General features: G+C 43.3%; 1 protein-coding gene across 2 annotated transcripts in view; it reads left to right on the forward strand.

Moving 5' to 3' along the window:
• pex14 (peroxisomal biogenesis factor 14) overlaps positions 1–21,241 on the forward strand; it is a 281,432-nt gene extending 260,191 nt beyond the window's left edge. For both annotated transcript variants that reach the window (XM_038773696.1, XM_038773697.1), the window contains exons 7-9: positions 410–507; positions 17,386–17,477; positions 19,966–21,241. In XM_038773696.1, the coding sequence (XP_038629624.1) occupies positions 410–507; positions 17,386–17,477; positions 19,966–20,404 (629 nt within the window). In that variant the 3' untranslated portion in view covers positions 20,405–21,241. The remainder of the gene's footprint in view (positions 1–409; positions 508–17,385; positions 17,478–19,965) is intronic.
• Positions 21,242–21,706: the final 465 nt, after the last annotated feature.

A 21,706-nucleotide genomic window follows, 5' to 3' on the forward strand; every position in this document is an offset into this window, starting at 1 on the left:
TCTCAATTTTTAGTGTATTTTCCCAATCCACAGTGGCCAACTCGCCCCTCAAACATTGTTTTCTTTGTACAGATTTAAGGCCCTGGTTTCGGAATTTTCACCGGATATTATATACCTTGTACACGCTTAATTTTTAGTTCAGTTTTGTCATTGTGAAGCTAATGCGATATTTTTAAAATTGTCTTCTCAATGTTTAATCCATCTGCCTGAGCATATAGGAAATAAAAGCAAGCTGGAAAAGCCTAATCCAAACTTGTGAAGGGGAAAAAAGATGAATGGTGTATCTTTTCAAACAGTTGTGTGGGTGATGCATGAAAGAAGATTCATGTTTGGTGGTGTGAAAGGTTAGTTAGTGAGAAAACGATAATTACTGTGGAGCAAAAGTGACTTGATTTATTTTCTTGCACAGTGACACAGCTACAAACAAATCTTACCACAGTGCAGGAGCTTCTGGAACAGCAGCAAGAGAGGTTGCAAGAGCTTTCTCAAGAACTGACCAGTACCAAGGTAACTGTTACTACAAAGACGGCATGTTTCAAAAAAATGTCTCGGACCAGTTAGCTAAGGGAATCCGAGGTGTCAAATATAAGAAATACAAGCTGGAATAGGCCATGTAGCCCCTCACGCCTACTCAGCCAACAGTTGGAGAATATCCACTTCATTAGCAAAGTGGTAATGAAACTCATGCAATGGGACAACATAACCAACGGCATTCTTCCACTTGTAATACCTTAATTTTGCACCCAATTACTTTGTTTCTCACTTTAGATTAGGGCAGCACATTAGTACAGCGGTTAGCACTGTTGCTTCACAGCTCCAGGGTCCCAGGTTCGATTCCCGGCTTGAATCACTGTCTGTGCGGAGTCTGCACGTTCTCCCTGTGTCTGCGTGGGTTTCCTCCGGGTGCTCCCGTTTCCTCCCACTAGTCCCGAAAGACATGCTTGTTAGGTGAATTGGACATTCTGAATTCTCTCTCCGTGTACCCGAACAGGCGCCGGAATGTGGCGGCTAGGGGCTTTTCACAGTAACTTCATTGCAGTGTTAATGTAAGCCTACTTGTGACAATAAAGATAATTATTATAAGCATGTAACTACCTGAAATACATGCTTCAAATCAATATGTAGCAACCACCAAATTGAGGTGCAGCACTAGGTATATTATGGATTCAATTAGACTTTTCATAAAAATCCATACATATTAAACAAATGCCTCGGAAGTCTTGTATCTGATTTGATGTACCTCAATATTTAATAAGCTGCTATTAAGGGCATTGTGTGCATCCCTTTGATTTCCACGCAGCTGTCTTTTCTTTGCAAACAATTAGCAGGTTAAATGTCTCATTGCATCCAGCACATTCCCTTTGTAGCTTGTGCAAGGAAGAATTTCAGAAAATGACACACACAATTTCCAGCTACATGGGAGTCCTGAAAATCTGCTCGAGTCCGTTTCCAATAGGCTTTCCGACACAGCTACATTTTCAACCTGATCAGCGACAGCACGATAAAATGCTGCCAGGGCGATGTTTCGTATCCGTTACTACTATTCTTCAAACGGTATGTGTTCAGCAGGGAGGAAGGGAAACGGAAATGCAAGGTGGGAGGCATAAACCTGACACTGAACAAATATATCTCAAAAGCTGAGGCAAACAAGATTAGAAACGAAAAAAGTTAATAGATGGCAAGTTAAATCAAAGCAGAACAGATATGCTTCAATCAGTCAAAGAGATTGAAACGGGAGAATAACACCAAGGATTGCAAATAGGGCTAACTCTTGGTAGGGTTGGAGTATTAGACTGTAAACCAGTGAACTGTTCTATTACAACCCTATGAGACCGTCTTTATCAGATAATTTGGGTGTCTTTCTATATAATTGAATTAGAGTATCTTTAGTTTGAGTGGAAGATTTTTTGAAAGTGCCAAGACTGGTACCATCTCCTATGTTTCCTTCATGTCAGTGTTCATGATTCTTAAAAGCCCAGACAGGTAAAGCAAAGACTTCTGTCTGTGTCAGATCAAGATCAGCCATATCTGTGATTTTGCGGCTTTTCCTCCATTCACACACCCTCCCCCAACCGCTGACCTGCCCTAAAATATTGTTCGCATGAGTGGGATGCCAGGCGGGAGGCTGGCACCTGTGAAATTTCACCCTAGGAAGAGTTGGTGTAACATTGGGGGGTGGGGGTGCTGGTGAGCAGGGAGACGTTGACCTAATAAGGTCAACATAAATGGTAGCACTATCTGAGTCAGAAAGTTTAAAACCCCACGCCAGACACTTCAGCAGCAAAACACACCGCTGCAGCAACTGAGGGAGTGCTACACTGCCGTGTAACATGCTAATCTGAGGTCCTGTCTGCTCTCTCAGCTGGACATACTGTTTCCTGGAGGAGCAGGAGAATTCTCCCCAGTGTCCTGGTAAATATTAATCCTTCAACCAACATCGCTAAAGCAGATTATCTAGTTATTACCACATTCGTGTTTGTGGGAGCTTGCTGTGCACAAATTGGTTGCCACATTTCGTGCAATACAAAGATGAAAATGAACAAGCCTAGTCCGTGTACTCTCTAATGGATAGGCAAAATATCCCAGAAAAAGCATTTAAAGTTATGTGAACGGCTTCGACAAAAGGGTTTCTATTCTCCACAAGAACAGGTTTGAAGGTTATAAGAACTGTTCTAGGTCAAATTCAACAGATGGTGTTGGTTCTGTATTTTCAGGACTATTGGTACTTCACCGCTGGTGAATTAACCTGTGAGGGCTGCATGGTTATCTTAGTATTCTGAAGTTTTGCTTGATTATTTGTGAGAGTTGATAAATCTTATAAGAATCATGTGCTAGTTAAGATACTTGAGTACTTGGGTTCTATCTGTGATTAGGCAGATTCTACCCAGTCTCTTCAGGAAATGGGTTTAATAAACTAAGTGGCCTTTTCTCATTCTCTGTTACACTTTTATCTGTATTTGTGCTGTGTTTAGGACTAGCAATAACAATCATGATGTTTCACCAAGCTGGATTAGCAAATGCTAATATTGCAAAAGTTCTATTGACTTTGAAGCTTTATTAACATCAGAAAAATGAGCACGACTTTTACATGATGTTGGCCATCGCACAGAATAGTAAATCCACAACGAGGCAGAGAAGCTGTAGATGCTTCACAGGGACCTCACCGACCTAACACTAATCTAATGTTGGAGTCCTGTTACATAAAGCATTTGCATCAAAAAGAACATTTTAAAGAACAATTTTCCCAGTTTTACAGGGACTTTAATTGCAATGGAAAATTGCATTTTCTACGTTAATCACAACGTGATTTTTTTTCTGATTTAACGCTCTTGAGTTAATGTCTAGAAGTGGGGACTTTAATTAGAAGCCACTGTGACCTGTAATTCAACTAAACTAGATATAAGTAATATCTCCCAACTCCATCCCCACTTCAGTCTATCTTCTGACTAAATGCGTATCCATGCTTTTGTTATCTTCAGGCTCAACTATTGCACGGCTCTCCTGCTCAGCCTCACATAAACTCCCATAAACTTTATTTCGTCCAAAAGTCTTGTTGCTTATTTCCTAACCAGCCGCATATCTCAGCCGCTCTTCTTCCAGTGCCACCCATGGTTGGATCATTTGAATGTGCTCTCCCCTTTGAGTCACAAGGTTCCAAGTTCCAGGCCCACCGCAAGCCTTAAGCAAAAAAGAAAATCCAGCGCAGTACTGAGGGAATGCTGCTGTATCTGAGGGAATGCTGCTGTGTCTGAGGGAATGCTGCTGTGTCTGAGGGAATGCTGCTGTGTCTGAGGGAATGCTGCTGTGTCTGAGGGAATGCTGCTGTGTCTGAGGGAATGCTGCTGTGTCTGAGGGAATGCTGCTGTGTCTGAGGGAATGCTGCTGTGTCTGAGGGAATGCTGCTGTGTCTGAGGGAATGCTGCTGTGTCTGAGGGAATGCTGCTGTGTCTGAGGGAATGCTGCTGTGTCTGAGGGAATGCTGCTGTGTCTGAGGGAATGCTGCTGTGTCTGAGGGAATGCTGCTGTGTCTGAGGGAATGCTGCTGTTTCTGAGGTGCTGTCTTTCTGATGCTGCCCTTTCAGGTGATCGTAAAAGATTCTATGACTCTATTTTGAAGAGGAGGTGAGGTAATTGTCCCCGGTGTCCTGGCCAATATTTAACCCTCAGTCAACATATCAAAAAGCAATTACCTGGTCTTCATGTTTTTCTTATTCCTCCGTGCCTTTGTTCTACTGGCCTTCCAACCCTCCGAGCTCCGTGTTCCTCAAAGTCTCGCTCATTCTGCACTCCCTTTGTCCCAACATTGAGGCCTTAAACATTGAGAATTCCATCCCTAAACCTCTCCGTCCCCACCACTCTCTCCTTTTAGGCCCATCCCTAAAACCCACCACTTCACTTAGGGGCAGCAGGGTAGCATGGTGGTTAGCATAAATGCTTCACAGCTCCAGGGTCCCAGGTTCGATTCCCGGCTGGGTCACTGACTGTGCGGAGTCTGCACGTCCTCCCCCTGTGTGCGTGGGTTTCCTCCGGGTGCTCCGGTTTCCTCCCACAGTCCAAAGATGTGCGGGTTAGATGGATTGGCCATGCTAAATTGCCCGTAGTGTCCTAAAAAAAGTAAGGTTAATGGGGGGGGGTTGTTGGGTTACTGGTATAGGGTGGATACGTGGGTTTGAGTAGGGTGATCATGGCTCGGCACAACATTGAGGGCCGAGGGGCCTGTTCTGTGCTGTTCTGTTCTGTTCAATCGAGTTTCTGGGGCTCAGGAGCCACTACATATAGTGCACATCCAACTCTGGCAAATCAGGAGGATTACTTCTGTAACGTTCAGACCAACACCGTTCTAGTGGCTTCCTGTACTACTACACATTGGGCCTCCTGGTGTGCAGGGAAACATCCTCATCCAAGTACACCACTGGTTGACTGCGGGTGAAGCACTCCTGTTGACAAAGGACCTCAAAAAAAAGTTTGAAACCCACAGTCTTTATTGGAACACACTCCACACCCTACGAACTGACGAAAGCCCTGCCTCTCGATGCACATCTCCTGGTTGAGTGAATATATCAATTATCTAGTAACCGAGCCAGTCGTGAAGTCCCAGGTTTCAACCTTCCGCCAAAAACATGGACAACCGTCACCAGTGGGATGTGAGGAACAGCACAAATTGTGACTGGCCATCCAAGTCAGACCATCACCCACACACCGAACTTCGACCCTGAGAGATCCATTCCCAATGATGTCACAGCCAATCACACTAAATCAGCTGAAGCTGTTGAATGGCTTTTTAACCTCGACCTCAACCTCACTGCTTCCCTGCCCTTATGGAATAAACAGAAAACACCTCCTGTATCTTCAGATAATTTCTGTCTAATTATGCCACTCTACAATTGCACACTATTGTTAAAACTATGCCAGGGTTAGCACTGTTGTTTCACAGCGCCAGGGTTCAAGGTTCGATTCCTGGCTTGGGTCAGTGTCTGTGCGGAGTCTGCACGTTCTCCCCGTGTCTGCATGGGTTTCCTCCAGGTGCTCCGGTTTCCTCCCACAAGTCCCGAAAAGATGTGCTTGTTAGGTGAATTGGACATTCTGAATTCTCCCTCAGTGTACACGAACAGGCGCCGGAGTGTGGCGACGAGGGGCTTTTCACAGTAACTTCAGTGCAGTGTTAATGTAAGCCTACTTGTGACAATAAAGATTATTAAACTTAAAAAAGGGATTTGGTTAGTCTTTCAAATACTTAAAGCAACTGGGAGCTAGAATGGACCCCCAATAAATAAGACATATTTAGCTGGAGCAAACGGTCTTCGGGTTTCTGTGCTCTATCTGTTGAACGTTCTCAATTAATGTGACTCCCTGTGATTGGTTATATAGAGAAATAGGAACCACTAATCGTTGAAGCTCAACAACCTTCGAGAAATTATGTTTTGAAAAGTGGGAAAATACATTTTATATTTTGAATCAACGAATGTTCTTCTAAAATCAACAAAAGTTTATTTCAGTGATGTTTGTCTGAATCAACTTTAGTGCCTCATTCGCCCAGTATTCTTACAAACCTGGAAGAAGGCAGAACTCTTCAATTCCTTTCAAACCATCAGAAAGCATCAAAGAGCGCCTCTGATGTGTTGCTACAATCTGTCAGCCTACAAATCTGTGCATTTTTCTCCAGTTTGAAAGTAAGAAACAATGAGCGAAGCCAAAAACTTGAGAGTCTGAATGTGAAAGACAATTATAAAGCTGTGGTGCAAGTCATTATTGGTTCTTTCCCAACTGTCCAAATGCTAGCGAGGAAGACAGACCTCCCTCGAAGATCCCACTACAAACACACACTTCCATCACTTTCATTTTTGCTGACGTTATGCTGTGGGCCGAGAGTTTGCGTTCAGTAGAGGACTGAAGACACTCACCACTGATCTCGAAGTGCAAACCTAATTTGACGGTGGAGTGAAATTCCACAAGGAAGGAGGATTGCTTCGCTCTGAGCTTCAGTGTGGTTCTGCAGCGTTCCCTAATGCAGGCGAAAATGGCAGATCGCATACTGCAGCGAATAGAAGACACACCCACAGGATTTATCAAAATTGAACTGCTGCAGTATCTGTCAAAGTAGATTCATTTCATTGGAGCAAACGATTAAAGCAGATACATTTGAGCAGATTTTTAAAAAAATCCTGTTTATACATTTTTTAAAAGTCTGATAAATGATGCTCATCTAAATTTATACACATTTTTATGGAGTCAAATAAATGGTGTCACAATATTCCTTTAAATTAAATGATTTAACAACTCCAATCCCTCCCACAGCCATTTTAGAAGTTGAAATGCCTTCCAGTACTGTTGTCCTCACTGGCTCAAACTTTTTAAGTATTAGCAAAGGGACTCCAGCGGCTCTTTTCTCCCGGAAACACCAGGAGTGAAATATTTTGTTATTAGCGGGCAATCAGCTCAAATTCTCGCCAATGAGAGTTCTTCCCTTGAAATCTTGAGACAGTACAGAATGGCCCCGCGCCATTTACAGATTGGTGTGCTACAGTGCCTGTCTCCTGAGGTTGCGGTGCCTCCCACCAATGCAACGATGACGAACTTGGTTAAAATTCATTCATGGGATGTGGGCGTCGTCGGTTGGGCCAGCGTTCATTGCCCACCCCTATTGCCCACTAGGCCATTTCAGAGTGCACTCGCGAGTCAAACGCATTGCTGCATCTCTGGAGTCACATGTAGGTCAGGCCAGGTGAGGATGGCAGATTTCCTTCCCGAAAGGACATTAATAACCAGATGGAGTTTTACAACAGTCGACAACACTGCCAGCTTTACCATTATTAGCACTGCAAAATTTGGACACTTGCATTCATGTGCTCCATAAATGTGAGATGTGCACTACCTTGATCAACCTTGAATTAGTTCTGAGTTGCCTTGCACCTTGGAGAGGTCACTGATCATTTGTACTATCCATTGATTTGGTATATTTGCTGGCCTGCTTGGTCTGCTTTAAAAGCCAGCGATTTAGCCCAGTGAGCTAAACCACTGAGCTAAATCGCTGGCTTTTAAAGCAGACCAAGCAGGCCAGCAGCACAGTTCGATTCCCGTACCAGCCTCCCCGGACAGGCGCCGGAATGTGGCGACTGGGGGCTTTTCACAGTAACTTCATTGAAGCCTACTCGTGACAATAAGCGAGTTTCATTCTGTAATTGGTTGTCCAAAATTAAGCTGACTTTTAATTTTTTTTAATTTAGAGTATCCAATTCATTTTTTCCAATTAAGGGGCAATTTAGCGTGGCCGATCCACCTACCCTGCACATCTTTGGGTTGTGGGGGTGAAACCCACACAAACACGGGGAGAATGTGCAAACTCCACACGGACAGTGATCCAGAGCCGGGATCGAACAAGGGACCTCGGCGCCGTGAGGCAGCAGTGCTAACCACTGCGCCACCGTGCTGCTTAAAGCTGACTTTTTAAACCAGTTATTGAAAGAGCCTGAGGGACCAACTGTTCTGCCTTTCAGTTTCAACAGAAAAAAAAAAGATGTAGATGATGGTGGTGATTTCTTTTGCAGTATTAAATATTTCACCAGCAGTGATAGGACCAGTGTGTGGAGCTTCATGCAAAGGGAAAGCTCTCTGTCCATCACAGAGTTGAGCGGCATTTAAATTCTGCCCAACCACTCCATTGCAGGATCATCTTACTGATGCCACAATAAAGCCGTTGTTTATGAAGAACCGAACAAAACACCTGGACCCAGCAGAAATCACCTTGATCTGAAACAGTACATGAGGGTTAATGACTTTGAATAAGAAATTTCTGAAAAACGTTGGTGAAACTATAATTATGTAAAATGACACAAAAAGAGACATCTCTCCTCTCCCCAGAGAGCCTGCCAAAATTAGGCAGGTGTTCCATTCCATCCTGGGCCAGGTGGGAAATGCAGCACGTGCGAAACAAAGGTTGTTACAAAACGGTGAAATGACACCACAGGCAGATCATATTACCGTCCTCAGAATTAATTTCAAATATATTTTGGAATCATAAGGGCCTTGTATCAAAGTCAGAGTGGAGACTGCAGAATTGTTTCCAGGTGCTCAATGAGTGATTAGCAACACATGTTTCTTATAAAAACCACTTATCGTTGAGGCTTAGGGGTTTATGACTGTTCAGTTGTTAACATTACTTAAGTGATAACAATTGGCAGACGGCCCAACCATATGAGGCAGCACCACCTGTAACACACGCACATTTGAAGATTAAGTTGAGAATTTCGTGATCAATGCTCATTAGTGCCAAGAATTGACCAACTTGAGCCAGATATTGGTGTACTAAAACCTCAGTCATGTGATCAAAAACTCCCCCTCCCCTTCCAAAAGCCCACGTCTACTTAATTATTTTTGAAAGAATACTTGATTACCTGATGCAAACATGGAAAGATGTTTGGTTGGAAGCTACAGTTTAAATACAGTCTCGTGTGTTGAGATGTAGTATGCACACAAGTGGTGAACCCCAATGCGTGTCTGTAATCCCCAAAATTGTTTAACATCGGCAGGTCACATGAATTCTGAATATAAGCTCCCCTACCTATTTCAGTCAGTAAAAAATCATTGTGCATCTAACATGGTGGATGAAAAACTGCGCAAAATATAGCTTGGAGATCCAGGGCATGCCGGTAATAATGGTACAGTTTTCATGAAACATACAAAACAAATTGCATATGTACAATAAATGAAAATGAAAATCGCTATTGTCGAGTAGGTTTCAATGAAGTTACTGTCAAAAGCCCCTAGTCGCCACATTCCGGCGCCTGTCCGGGGAGGCTGGTACGGGAATCGAACCGTGCTGCTGGCCTGCTTGGTCTGCTTTAAAAGCCAGCGATTTAGCCGAGTGAGCTAAACCAGCCCCTAGATACCAGCCCCTAGATAGATGCAGTTTATTAGTTTTAACTTGGACTGGTATCACACCCCAGGTAGTCCTCTTGATGGTAACACCTGTCTCGTGTACCCAAAATATTTTGCCATGAGTTTTGTTTATGGTATATAATCAAAAAGAAACCCTGACACATGCTGAGTGCTTGGGATAAATAGATCAGTGGTGAATGAACGCGCACGAAGACAGCTTGACTTTAAGTGATTTTTTTTTTCCCTAGGAGCATTGAAACTACATTGCAATTAAGAAAATTCACCATTGGTTCAATCAAAAAACAAATGCAATTTCTCAGTTGTTAATACTGATTATTATGCTTCTGAATTGGAGGTCATTATGATACCACTGCGCGCTCTGTAATTCTCAATGTTCAAAAATATGACTATTGGGCCAGCATTTGGTGATCAAAAAAATTATTTTTTTGCTGAATTATTGGCTCCAATTTCCAATGAATTATTAGTTTGTGCTCCTGAATACTCTACAACTAGTCTGAAATAGATTGTTCAATGTGTCATTATTTTAGGTGGGTTAACGGGGAAGCCCGGTTGCAATGTAGCACAGAAATTGTCAACTCTAAATTAATGTCAGCATTAATATTTAGTCACAGTAAGCATTGATCTTGTATCCCTGTAGTAATGTTTAGGATGCTCCCAGCTAGGTGGTATTCAAATCCAAAACTTTCAAAACTGACCGGGTAACAGAGATTCCAAAAAGAATAATACTGCATTTAGTCAAATTGCTGTTGCCTTTCTTCATATAGGAATTCTGATGCTCAGATGAACTGAAGTTCCTTTAAATTGGGTGTGTGATAATCATGCAAAATCCTGTTTTCTCATCTTCACTCATACATACATACATACATACATACATACATACATACATACATGTGTCCATAGAAATTAGGAGCAGGAGGAGGCCACTCAGCCCCTCCAACCTGCTCCGCCATTCAATAAGGATGTGACTGATCTGATTGTAACCTCAACTCCAAATTCCTGCCTATGCCCGCTAACATTTCAACCCCGTGTTAATCAAGAATCTATCTAGCTCTGTCTTTAAAATATTCAAGAACTCTGCTTCCACTGCCTTTTGAGGATGAACGATCCAGAGACTCGTGACCTTCTGAGTATTTTTGAACGGTGACGCCAAGTTGTAAATTCTCCGACTAAGAGGAAACATTCGCTCCACACCGACCCTGTCAAAACCCCTCAGGATCTTAAAGGCTCAGATCAAGTCGCCTCTTGCACTTCTGATATCTGTCACATCTTGCACTTCTGATATCAGTCTAGTAAGCCTTCTCTGGATTGTTTCGAATGCATTTACATCTTTCTGACTGCTCACAATACTCCAGATGTGATCTCACCAATGCCCTGTACAACTGCAGCATACCCTCCCTACTTTTGTAATCAACTCTCCTCACAATAAACAGTAACATTCTATTAGCTTTCCTAATTGCTTGCTATACCTTTTGTGATTCATTCAGGACACCCAGATCCCTCTGCACCTCAAAGCTCGGCGATCTATCACCATTTAGATAATAAGCTTTTTTTATTCTCGCCAAAATGGACAATTTCACATTTCCCCACATTTAGACTGCATTAGCCACATTTTTGCCCACTCACTTAATTTCTATGTCCCTTTGTAGCCTTCTTGCGACTTCTTCAAGACTTACTTTCCTATCTATCTTTGCATCGTCAACAAAACTAGCAACCGTACCTAAAACCAGTGTTTTTCAAACTTTTTTTCCGTGGAACCATTTTTACCTACCGGCCGACCGTCGCGATTCACCATTTTCGCTACCTTTAATGCGACAGGTTACGATCTCACTTGCTTTGTCATTCAGTGCTACATTTTTGTATGGGTTGATCACCCGAGGCCCTGGAGCTCACACCACCACTGCTTTGTCCTGTTGTGGATTCTCCTGAACAGCTGACACCGCCACTGCTTTGTGCTGTTGTGGACTCTCCTGAGCCACTCTCTCCAGCAGGTTTAGATGTGAGATCCTGGCCTGTTTGTGTTTCTGGTCCTCTCTTCCTTATTACACAATGATCCATTTTTAATTTTATAGTCCAGTTGCTTGTTTGCTGCTGACAAAATGGTGGAATTGCAATCGCGCCCAGAGCACGTGCCGTCAGTGCTCATGGCGTGTGACCTGTTCTCTGACATCGCTTCAGGCAGGAAGACTGCATTACATTTTTTTTAAATCTTCAAGGTTAGAGCGCTGACGTCAGGAGAAGGCAGCGTTTCTTGCTGGACTGCGGGCATGTGCACTGATGAGTGGGTACGCATGCGCAGCACGCTCGCATTCTGAAAGCTGGTCGCAGCTGGCATTTTTAAAAGCGGCTACTGAGGCTATTGTGCATTAATTCCCGCGATCGGGAATGCTGCAACGGATGGTTCCGCGACCCCAATTTTTAAAATGACTGCCTAGAACCAATGCATATAAACAGTCTCATTTGCCACTTCTTTTAAGACCTTGGGGGAAAGTCCATCCAGACCCAGGGACTTGTCAGCCTGCAGATCCAACAATTTGCTTGATATCACTTCCCTGGTGATTGTAATTTTCCTGGGTTCTTCCCTCCCTTCCATTTCCTGAATTTACAGCTATTTCTGTGATGTACTTGTGCCCTCTATAGTGAAGAATATTGGTACCTATTTAATCCATCATAACCCTGCTTTCCATTATCAATTCCCCAGACACACTTTTTATTGGACCAACACTCACTTTATTTAACTCTTTTCTTATTTAAATATCTGTGGAAACTCTTACTACCCGTCTTCATATTGCCAGCTAACTTTCTTTTGTACTAAACTGTCTTTAACTTTTTTGGATGACGGTCCCTCCTTGTGGAAATTTTCTTTCTCATTGAAATGTGTCTATTCTGTGTATTCTGAAATAACCCTTTAAATGTCTGCCACTGAACCTCTATTGATCTATTTGTTAAGCACATTTGCTAGTTCACTCTAACTTGCTCTGCTTCCATACCCTCATAATTGCTCTTATTTAAGTTTAAAATACTAGTCTTGGGCGCACTTTTCTCCCCCCTCAAACTGAATGGAAAATTCAATCATATTATGATTGCTGCTACCTACAGCTGCCTTCACTATGAGCTTAGCAATGAATTCTATCTCGTTGCACAATACCAGGTCTAGTGTAGCCTGCCCTCTGGTTGGCTCAGAACGTGCTGCCCTAAGAAATTATACCAAAAGCATTCTATGAATTCCTCATAATGCGAAGGAATTCAGGTGTATTTGGTATTCTTTTTTCCGAAGGAAGACATAAGAACATAAGAACTAGGAGCAGGAGTAGGCCATCTGGCCCTTCGAGCCCTCTCCGCCATTCAATGAGATCATGGCTGATCTTTTATGGACTCAGCTCCACTTTCCCACCCGAACATCATAACCCTTTATTCCTTTATTCTTCAAAAAATCATCTATCTTTATCTGGAAAACATTTAACGAAGGAGCCTCAACTGTTTCATTGGGCAAGGAATTCCATAGATTAGCAACCCTTTGGGTGAAGAAGTTTCTCCTAAGCTCCATCCTAAATCTGTTGGCTCAACGAGGTGATCTTTTTGTGCATGGAAAATGCAGGGAAACCGTCGATGAGTCCGAGCAGCATCCAGGAGCTCTCATCAGGAAAGATCATCGACCTGAGATGCTAACCCCTGTATTTCTCTTCCCAAAGGATACCTGAACTGATGAGTGTTTTCACCATTTACTGTCCTCCCTTCTGATTGTCAGCAACTGTAGGATTTTGCGGTTTGAGTGATTTGAAGTAGGTTTTGTTCATTATGAACTAATTTTGTTTCTGAACTAATTTATTTAAAGTTGCTGCTCCCCCTCAGTAACTTTTCACAAGTTAAAGTAATATACAGAAATACTATTGTGGTTGATGTTTTCTCCACGTGATGGGTTTTTTGGTAAAAATTCTGTAAAATCTGTGAAAAGTCTGAGAAAAAAAATTAAACCAAAAAATGTTGCTTGTCTCATTTCTGGTAAATGACTTAACTGCAATACAAAAGTGTAAAAGTCCAATCGAGCCCCCCCTCCATTTCCCCTATTGCGACAGCCATGGCTCAGTTTGTAGCACTCTCGTCTCTATGTCACAAGGTTCCGTGTTCAAGTCATGTGGTCAGTGGAAGGGAAGGATCATTCTGTGTGGCATTAACAACACGTGTGACAGGTTATCTTTTAGCAATCTTTATTGTCATAAGTCGGCTTACATTCACATTGCAATGAAGTTACTGTGAAAATCTCCTTGTTGCCACATTCCGGCGCCTTTTCGGGTAAACGGTGGGAGAATTCAGAATGTCCAGATTACCTAATAGCACGTCTTTCGGGACTTGTGGGAAGAACCTGGAGCACCCGGAGGAAACCCACACATCACGGGGAGAACATGCAGACTCCGCACAGACAGTGACCCAAACCGGGAATTGCACCTGGGACCCTGGCGCTGTGAAGTCAAAGTGCTAACCATTATGCTACCGTGCTGCCCATGGATGACGGCCAGTGGGTCCTCACCTATATGCCAACCTCTATGTCGGTGATAGATCTGCCCTGGGCCACGCCGTGACCTCCAGGGTCCGTTCCTCAAGGGGCTGAGGACTCTGATGCCCGGTACCCCACTGCCTGTTTGAGCCTTCTCCCGTCTGGTGTGGACCAACGTCTTCTACGGGGACACAGAGAAGGTGTCGTGAGCCACACATATCGTTCATCATGGTTGGTGAGGGACATGCGCAGCTCTGCTGGACATGGGCGGGCTGGTGCGCAGTATGGTGCTGCGCAGGGGCTGTGTCGTGTGCATGTGTCAGGGAGAGGGGCGGTGGGCAGGTCTGGTACCAACCCACCCATATGGCCACCGGTGCAGGTCGTTGATGATCTTCATTGGCACTGGGTGGCGGTCCTCCTGGTGAGGTTTCCTGAACTGACGGCTGCTGCCACTTCCTCCCAGGCCACAGTGGCTGACCCACCGAGGCCCTCGGGGGAACAGGGCATCCCGCCTGCACCCATCCGCGTCCACCAATCTGGCCACATCGTATCATGGGACTGGTCTCCTCGGTGGCATGGCTGTGAGCTCTGCGGGATGCTGCTCCCCTTTGGTGGGGTGCTGGTGGGAGCGGTGCTGGTGAATCAGCTGGCGGGTCCATCATTTGTGGCGTGAAGTCTGGGGGGCCTCATTAAGTGGACCAATTAAAGTTCAACCAATTAACCGGTGACAACCTCGCCGGGGCCAAACATCAGGAAACTTGCGGCAGTTCCCACTTGCTACCACACTTAGAAACTTTTCCATTAAATCGGGCCCAATTACCCTTCTTTTAAACCCCATACTGCTTTTCTATTCTTCCTGCCAAAATGGACAAGTTCACATGTTCCCACATTATACTCCATCTGGCAAATGTTTTGCCCACTCACTTCACCTATCTGTACCCCTTTGCAGACTCTCTGTGATGTCCTGCTGTACCAGGTTATTAATTTACTCCTCGGCTTCTCTGGCCTTTGGTCACAAAGATCCGAACAAGGCTGGGCATCTTGGTTCCCCTTAACAAGCCTTCTTTGCACCAGTGGTCATGATAGATTGCCTTCTATCCCTAGTAAGGAATGTTTCATTTGTGGCCATTTTCATTGTTTGAATAACAGTCTTTCCTCTCTCAACATGGAGTGCCAACGCTGTCTCCATTTTGAGGACACGTTTACAGCATTTTTAAAAATGACGTTTCTTCTGTGCAGGTGTGACGGTGAAGTTTATTGGAATTTTTATTTGAAGCAAATTTAGTCTCAATAGCCAGGCAATTACCTATTAACTATTTTAAGTGGACAGTGTGTGAATTGATGACCAGTTTCCCTCACCTGGCAACAATTGAAAAACACAATCCCATCTGAGCGATTAAAATTAAATCGATGTATAAACTACCTCCTGCTCTTTAAATAAAACCTATGATTTGGTGGACTTGAGATCAAAGCTTTATTGAGACTTTGATCCAAACAGGCTGTCTGCAGCACCCATAACATGCTTCAAATTAACCCCATTTTGAAGATAACACCATTTTAAACATTAATAGACATAAAAATAGCACCAGGAAAATAATTAAGCACTGATCCGATCAATCAAGGCAATGTTGCTCGTATTTGTTCATTTCTGTATCAACCTAGGTTCATCATCAAACACAGGAAATCGTAGGGTTAGTACCCTTTTAAGGTTCCATTTCTGCTAAGTTTGAAATTATTGTGAAGTTGGTCCAGGTTTACATCAACACTAAATTAGTTTTGTGTAAGCTGAGTGTTAACGAATACACTAAATCTGGCAGAGTTCAGTGTTTATTGACCCAAAGTCAGGTTGAGCCCTGATTGTGGATGCATTGACTATAGCTGTAGTACAAGCAAAATTGCTTCTCATTGATGCTGCTGTTATAGTATAAGTGCACCTTTAGTTCTATGTTCCTTGAAGATACCTTCTCATTCCTCTGCTCTAGCCACTGGTCAATCCTTCATTGTTTTTCTTGTTACTGGCAGCAATGTCTAACTGTTGCTTTCCTGCAGAGAGCACACTTGGAGATCGATGTTTCCCTTGTATCGTAAATGTGCTACTTGGAGCCATAGCTGACAACTCTTTGCATCATCTTACACAGGGAGATGTCCACACTTAGATTAGGCCCATTTGATAGTTTGTGTACACTTGAAAGAGCAGACAGGATCTCGGTTTAACCTCTCATCCAATACACAGCATTTCTGACTGTCGCTTTGCATTATATATATTTCCAGTCCTTCAATGTGCTCCAAATTTATGTCAAGGAGATCACTTCAATTAGATCCAGTTCCTTGGAATTTTGATCTGTTTGGTTAGTGCATTTTGGTTGTCAAAATGCTCTGCACTGGTTAGATATTTGTGGTAAAGTAGAACAACAACTGAAGTGGGGCTCTCTTTCCCTGTCTTTAAACAAAATTGATGATGTTTAGGAAGAGCCAGAACTTGTCAAAGGCATTCTGACTAATGCACATCCCTATATGTATGTAGTATCTACGTGTTGTACCCTTCAGCTGGCTGCCTACTAGAAGATAACATTTGGGCCAATTTTGTTGCAGACTTGGCCACTGAAGCGATTACCTCAAAAGTCTCTCTGGGCGGCACAGTGGTTAGCACTACTGCCTCACAGCGCCAGGGACCCGGGTTCAATTCCACCATTGGGTGACTGCCTGTGTGGAGTTTGCCCTTTCTCCCCGTGTCTGTGTGGGTTTTCCCCGGGTGCTCCAGTTTCCTACCACAATCCAAAGATGTGCCGGTTAGGTGGATTGGCCATGCCAAATTGCCCGTAGTGTCCAAAAAGGTGAGGTGGGGTTACTGGGTTATGGGCATATGGTGAGGGCATGGGCTTAGGTAGGGTGCTATCTCAGAGGATCGGTGCAGTCTCGATGGGCCAAATAGCCTCCTTCTACACTGTAGGGATTCTGGGATATCTCTGCTGGGAGAAAATGTGCATTTTATGATCCTGAAGATTGAAACAGAGGAACTTGGGCTGGATTCTCCGCCCACCGCTCAACATTTGTGCCCCGATCCACTGCCGGGATTCTCCGTTACGCCGGCCGGTCAGCGGGGTTTCCCATTGTGGGACAGCCCCACGGCTTCGGGAAACCCCTAGACGCTGGCAAAATGGAGAATCCCACCCCATGTCTTTGTGCGATTAACTGCCTGCTGTCTGAAGACAGAATGATTCTTTTGAATTAGTATCAGTAATAGAGGCCCGCAAACAGCTCTCTGCCTCCTCAAGTCAACCAGGGGTGGAGGGGAGGGACGGGGTGAGCAGGGGATGTGGGGCAAAAGACTTAACGAACACACAACAAATAGGAAACATGATATAGTATGCATGAGAAGATTTGATATCTCAATGACCAACTGTAATTTCTAACATTCAGTAGCCGATAGCAATTTCAGTTGTGTATTTTTAAAAATTATTTTGAAACGTAAACATCATTCCTCTGGTTTCCCTTAGGCTTCCTCCTCTACAAATTGGCTTCTAGAGTCTCAGAGTGTAAATGAATTGAAAGCTGAGATCACTTCATTGAAGGGACTTCTCCTAAGCAGGTAAAGTTGATCTGGATTAGTACTGAAATCAGAATGAAAGAACAGGTAAACTTCAGCCTTTACTTTGTATGCAAAGGGGGCTGTTTCACCAAAAGAAAGGTTTCTAAACGAGATTACCACTGAATAAAATCCCAACTTCAGCTTCCCAGAGGTCTAATGGGAAAAAGCTCTGACCCATCCAGACGATTGAGACACAGGTTCAGTTCCTGGCCACGCTTAATACACATATTGACTTCAAAACCCCAGGGCTAGAGGATCAGAGTGTTTCCACTGTTGGTAATCCAATGGCGGGGGGGGGGGGGGGGGGGGGGGGGGGGGGTGGTTAGAGATGTTGAGACTCAAACATCAAGGATGCCCACTTGGCTGTGACACTGAAACTATGCTAGCAGCGATGGAACTGTATTCCAGTAAGAATCCGCATATTCGATAAAGAAAATTGGCAAAATAAAAAGGGGCGTGGGTAACAGAAAAATACATACTCTTAAAATAGTGTGTTGTCCACAAAATCTCTCCATTTTATCTTTACCCCCACCTTCCCACCACCCATTCCCTAACCAGTTTGGATTATTTGTTTATCATTGTGAATGGTTCTTCCAGAGAATTGTTGTTCTTTGGTCTGTATTTAGTTATTTAGGCTATCTGTGTTCTCCTGACACCTTTGAGGGACATGATCTCATCGTTTATTTTGGAGGCAGGGCATTGCACAAAAGCATTGCTATTGTTCTCCTTGATTGTCGCCATAGTAGAGCTCTACAGAAACATAACAGAATTCTTCCATAAATCCCAACCAGAAGCATTTTACACACAATGCAGCCTGGCTCGCAATCCAAAAAAATAAACCCGAGCAAATTAATGGAATGAGTTTTGAAGTTCATGGTATGTGGGCATCACAAACAAGGCCAACATGTATTGCCCTTGAAAAGGTGACGGTGGACTGCTGCCGTCTGTGGGATGAATGGACACCCAGAGTCCTGTTGGGGAGGGAGCTCCAGTATTTTGACACAGCAACAATGAAAGAACAGCGATATATTCCCAAGTCCTAGATCTCTGTGACTTGGAGAGGAACTTGCAGGTTTTCATGCTTCTGCGACCTTTGTCCCTCTATCTGGGTGAAAGAGATTCACGTTTTGGGGAGTACTGTCAAAGAGACTTTGGAGAGTATTAACACCAGTTTAGTTTACTTTAGATCTTCATCTGTATTTTGGGTTCATGTTAGTTATTCTCTTGGGTTGGATATCAGTGTCCTCTCCGACAAGTAAACTCTTCATGTCTCATGTTTAGGAATTGATCTGTGCCGACCAATTTCTTGTAATGCGGTAGTGTAATGCAAAGGTTGTAATGTGATTCTCTAACATATGAGCTGAATATTGTGGTTATATGTGAATCACGTATGCTTCTAATCTAGCTCGCAATCAGGTGAACATGCAGAGTAGTGTTGATAGTAAATTCTCCTTGTGTTGAGATCAGCCCCTCTTAAGTCAGCAAAATAATAAAACATTGACCTATTGTAGTTGCTACTAGGCTTAAGTAACCAGTTCCTGAAACAGACCAAAGATTTCTCTGTGGCCTTGTCAGCTTTCTACTTTGGGTTCCTTCTTTCTAGCCAGTCTATTGCCCAATGCAAAGTTGGGAAAGGGATGCTAGACCTTTGGCAATTAACTTCCATAATTCCTGAAGCCAAACTCCTATCGGAAACATAGGTTAAACGAAAATGTATTGCTGGATAAAATTAGCAACAACCGGTCATGATGGGGTCACTTCAAAATCCAGACAACAGTGGCCCAGTTTTACGCTTGCTGACAGTCGTCCAGAGATTTTTCATTGGTTTGTCAACAGGAATTTGCACTAATTCACTGTCTATTTCACTGTGGTACCCAATACAGGGGGCAGTGTACACAAAAGTGAGGTTCTCTGGTTTTAGAACCATTCAATCTAAAGAAGACATTTCTCAAAAAGGCGGCAAATGTAAATTACAGTTAAAATATCTACAAGCAACAAGATAAAGATTGAGACTTAAAGATAGGACTGAGAGATAAAGAGACAAACAGAATTTTTTTAAAAATTCTGGTGTCTGCAACATTTGTTTTCTACTGAGGGAATGTGACTCCACACTTGTAAAAACAAAACGAATTAAAAATATGCTTACTACTAAATGTATCATCCTAACTTTTCAGTTCTTCCTTTGGAAGATACTAGCAGTGAGGACTGTAACACTGCACCCTGCAGAGATGCCAGGGTACCTCTGCCATTATTATTAAAGCAAAGTCCTGACCATTGTCTTCAAATCTGCAATGGACACTGATGCAAAGTGACTGTTCGCAGTATAATTGAGGGGGGGGGGAGAAGAACCATGTCACCTTTAGGCAAAGAAAATCTACTCTCAGTATACCAAACTCTAAATAGAGGTTATCGATGCTGCATTATTTCCAGTAGATTTTACTGAGATTTTCTGCTTATTGACATTCATAATCTTGTATTTTGGTTTTAGACGGCAGTTCCCATCTTCACCATCAGCTCCAAAGATACCCTCTTGGCAGATTCCTGTCAAACCATCAACAATAGCCACGTCGGTAACAATTAATCACAACAATAGCAGCAGTGACATCTCGCCAGTCAGCATTGAATCAGCTTCTTCCTCCCCAGTCACAGAGAATCAGAGCCCTGAAGGGGGCGGTCTCAGTAGCCATGTGATTAATAGCAACAAAGTTGATGTTAAAGGTCAAGTGAGGATGGAAGTCCAAGGGGAAGAAGAAAAGAAACAAGGGAATGAAGATGAGGATGAAGATGATGATGTTAGTCATGTGGATGAGGAGGAATGTCTGAATGTGCAGACAGAGGATAGACGGGGTGGTGACGGACAGATTAATGAGCATGTGGATAAACTACGTCGTCCAGAAGGTGCCAGTAATGAAAATGACATTGACTAATTAGCAAATGTGATCCTGCGATTTGGCCCCTCATAAAGAGAACGTCCTTCCTTCCATTAATTTACTGTAAATATATGCTTATTGCATCCTGAGCAATGGATTTATGCTGCCCAGCAAATAATGTTCTGGCACATGTAAACACCTGATCAATATGTGTGGCCAGTAACACCCAGTTATACTTTTTACACAACCTGGTTATTGCACGACCAGGCCCGAAGAGTTCAGAGTTCAGCACGTGAAGAGTGAATTACCTCAGTGGAGAAGAGGTCAAAATGCTCACCTGTAATCTACCTGGTTGTTGGTTAAAACCCCCGCAAAATTCCACACCTTGCTTGTGATGTGTTTTGTTAGCACTCGGTCGACCTCTTGATGTCATCTAGAATCAACCAAGGAAATATGGCTGCGCCTCCAGCCCTACCGTTAATGTGAAGGCATAGTGTCCGTAGCAAAACTACATTTAGTTGGCAGCAGTCCACATTGGCTGCTGAAAGCATCTCTAAGACCTGGTACAGTTGAAAACTACTAAGAACATGATTGGAAATGACAAGTTTGTATTTGGATTATTATTGTATAACGGGAGTGAATGGAAATAGTGCATTGAAATGTTCTGTTTGCATTTGAATAACTGTATGACTGTATAGGAGTGCACGCACCCATAGACTGGGATAGACCTGAAGAATGGAAAAAGAGGCTTTCAAATCTACCTTACGGTTCGAGTTCACAAAATACCTTTGTACCATTATTTGTATAATCCCGGTGGACAGTGAAATGTAAGAGACTAACCGTGCCAAATTGAATGTCTTAGTACCACACAATAAAACCGCCGCTTGAAATCCAGAATTTGGAAGAAAGTTCCGTTAGCTCTGAAGGAAATGAACCAACTTTGATTTGATTTCAGGGCAACAGTATAGTTGTTGAACTGTACACATTTGATTTTAAATCATGGCCCAGGAGTGACTCTATGATATGGCACACCCATCAGAAATTGCCCCCCAGTTCTAAGTTAGTACAGAGTGCTGCTGTTGTCCATTTGGAAAACACATCCTTTATATTGTGGATGGGATGGGGTTGGAGAAGCAAAAACATTCTTATGCGCTTTAAGGACCTTTGCTTTCATTTGTTTTGACTGCACAAAAGGTTTTCATTGAAAACGGTGCACGGTGGTGGCAGTGGTGGGGAACAAGGTCTCTCTTTCTTTTTTTCCTTCTGAAATACGTTTGTGGTGTTTAAATCGAACTTTCCAGCAAAGGACATGAAATGGTTTGATTCTCGGATTCATTAATTATGAAACACAGTTTATGA

Source organism: Scyliorhinus canicula, chromosome 16 (assembly GCF_902713615.1).
Source record: "Scyliorhinus canicula chromosome 16, sScyCan1.1, whole genome shotgun sequence".
In the NCBI taxonomy this organism is placed as follows: Eukaryota; Metazoa; Chordata; class Chondrichthyes; order Carcharhiniformes; family Scyliorhinidae; genus Scyliorhinus; species Scyliorhinus canicula.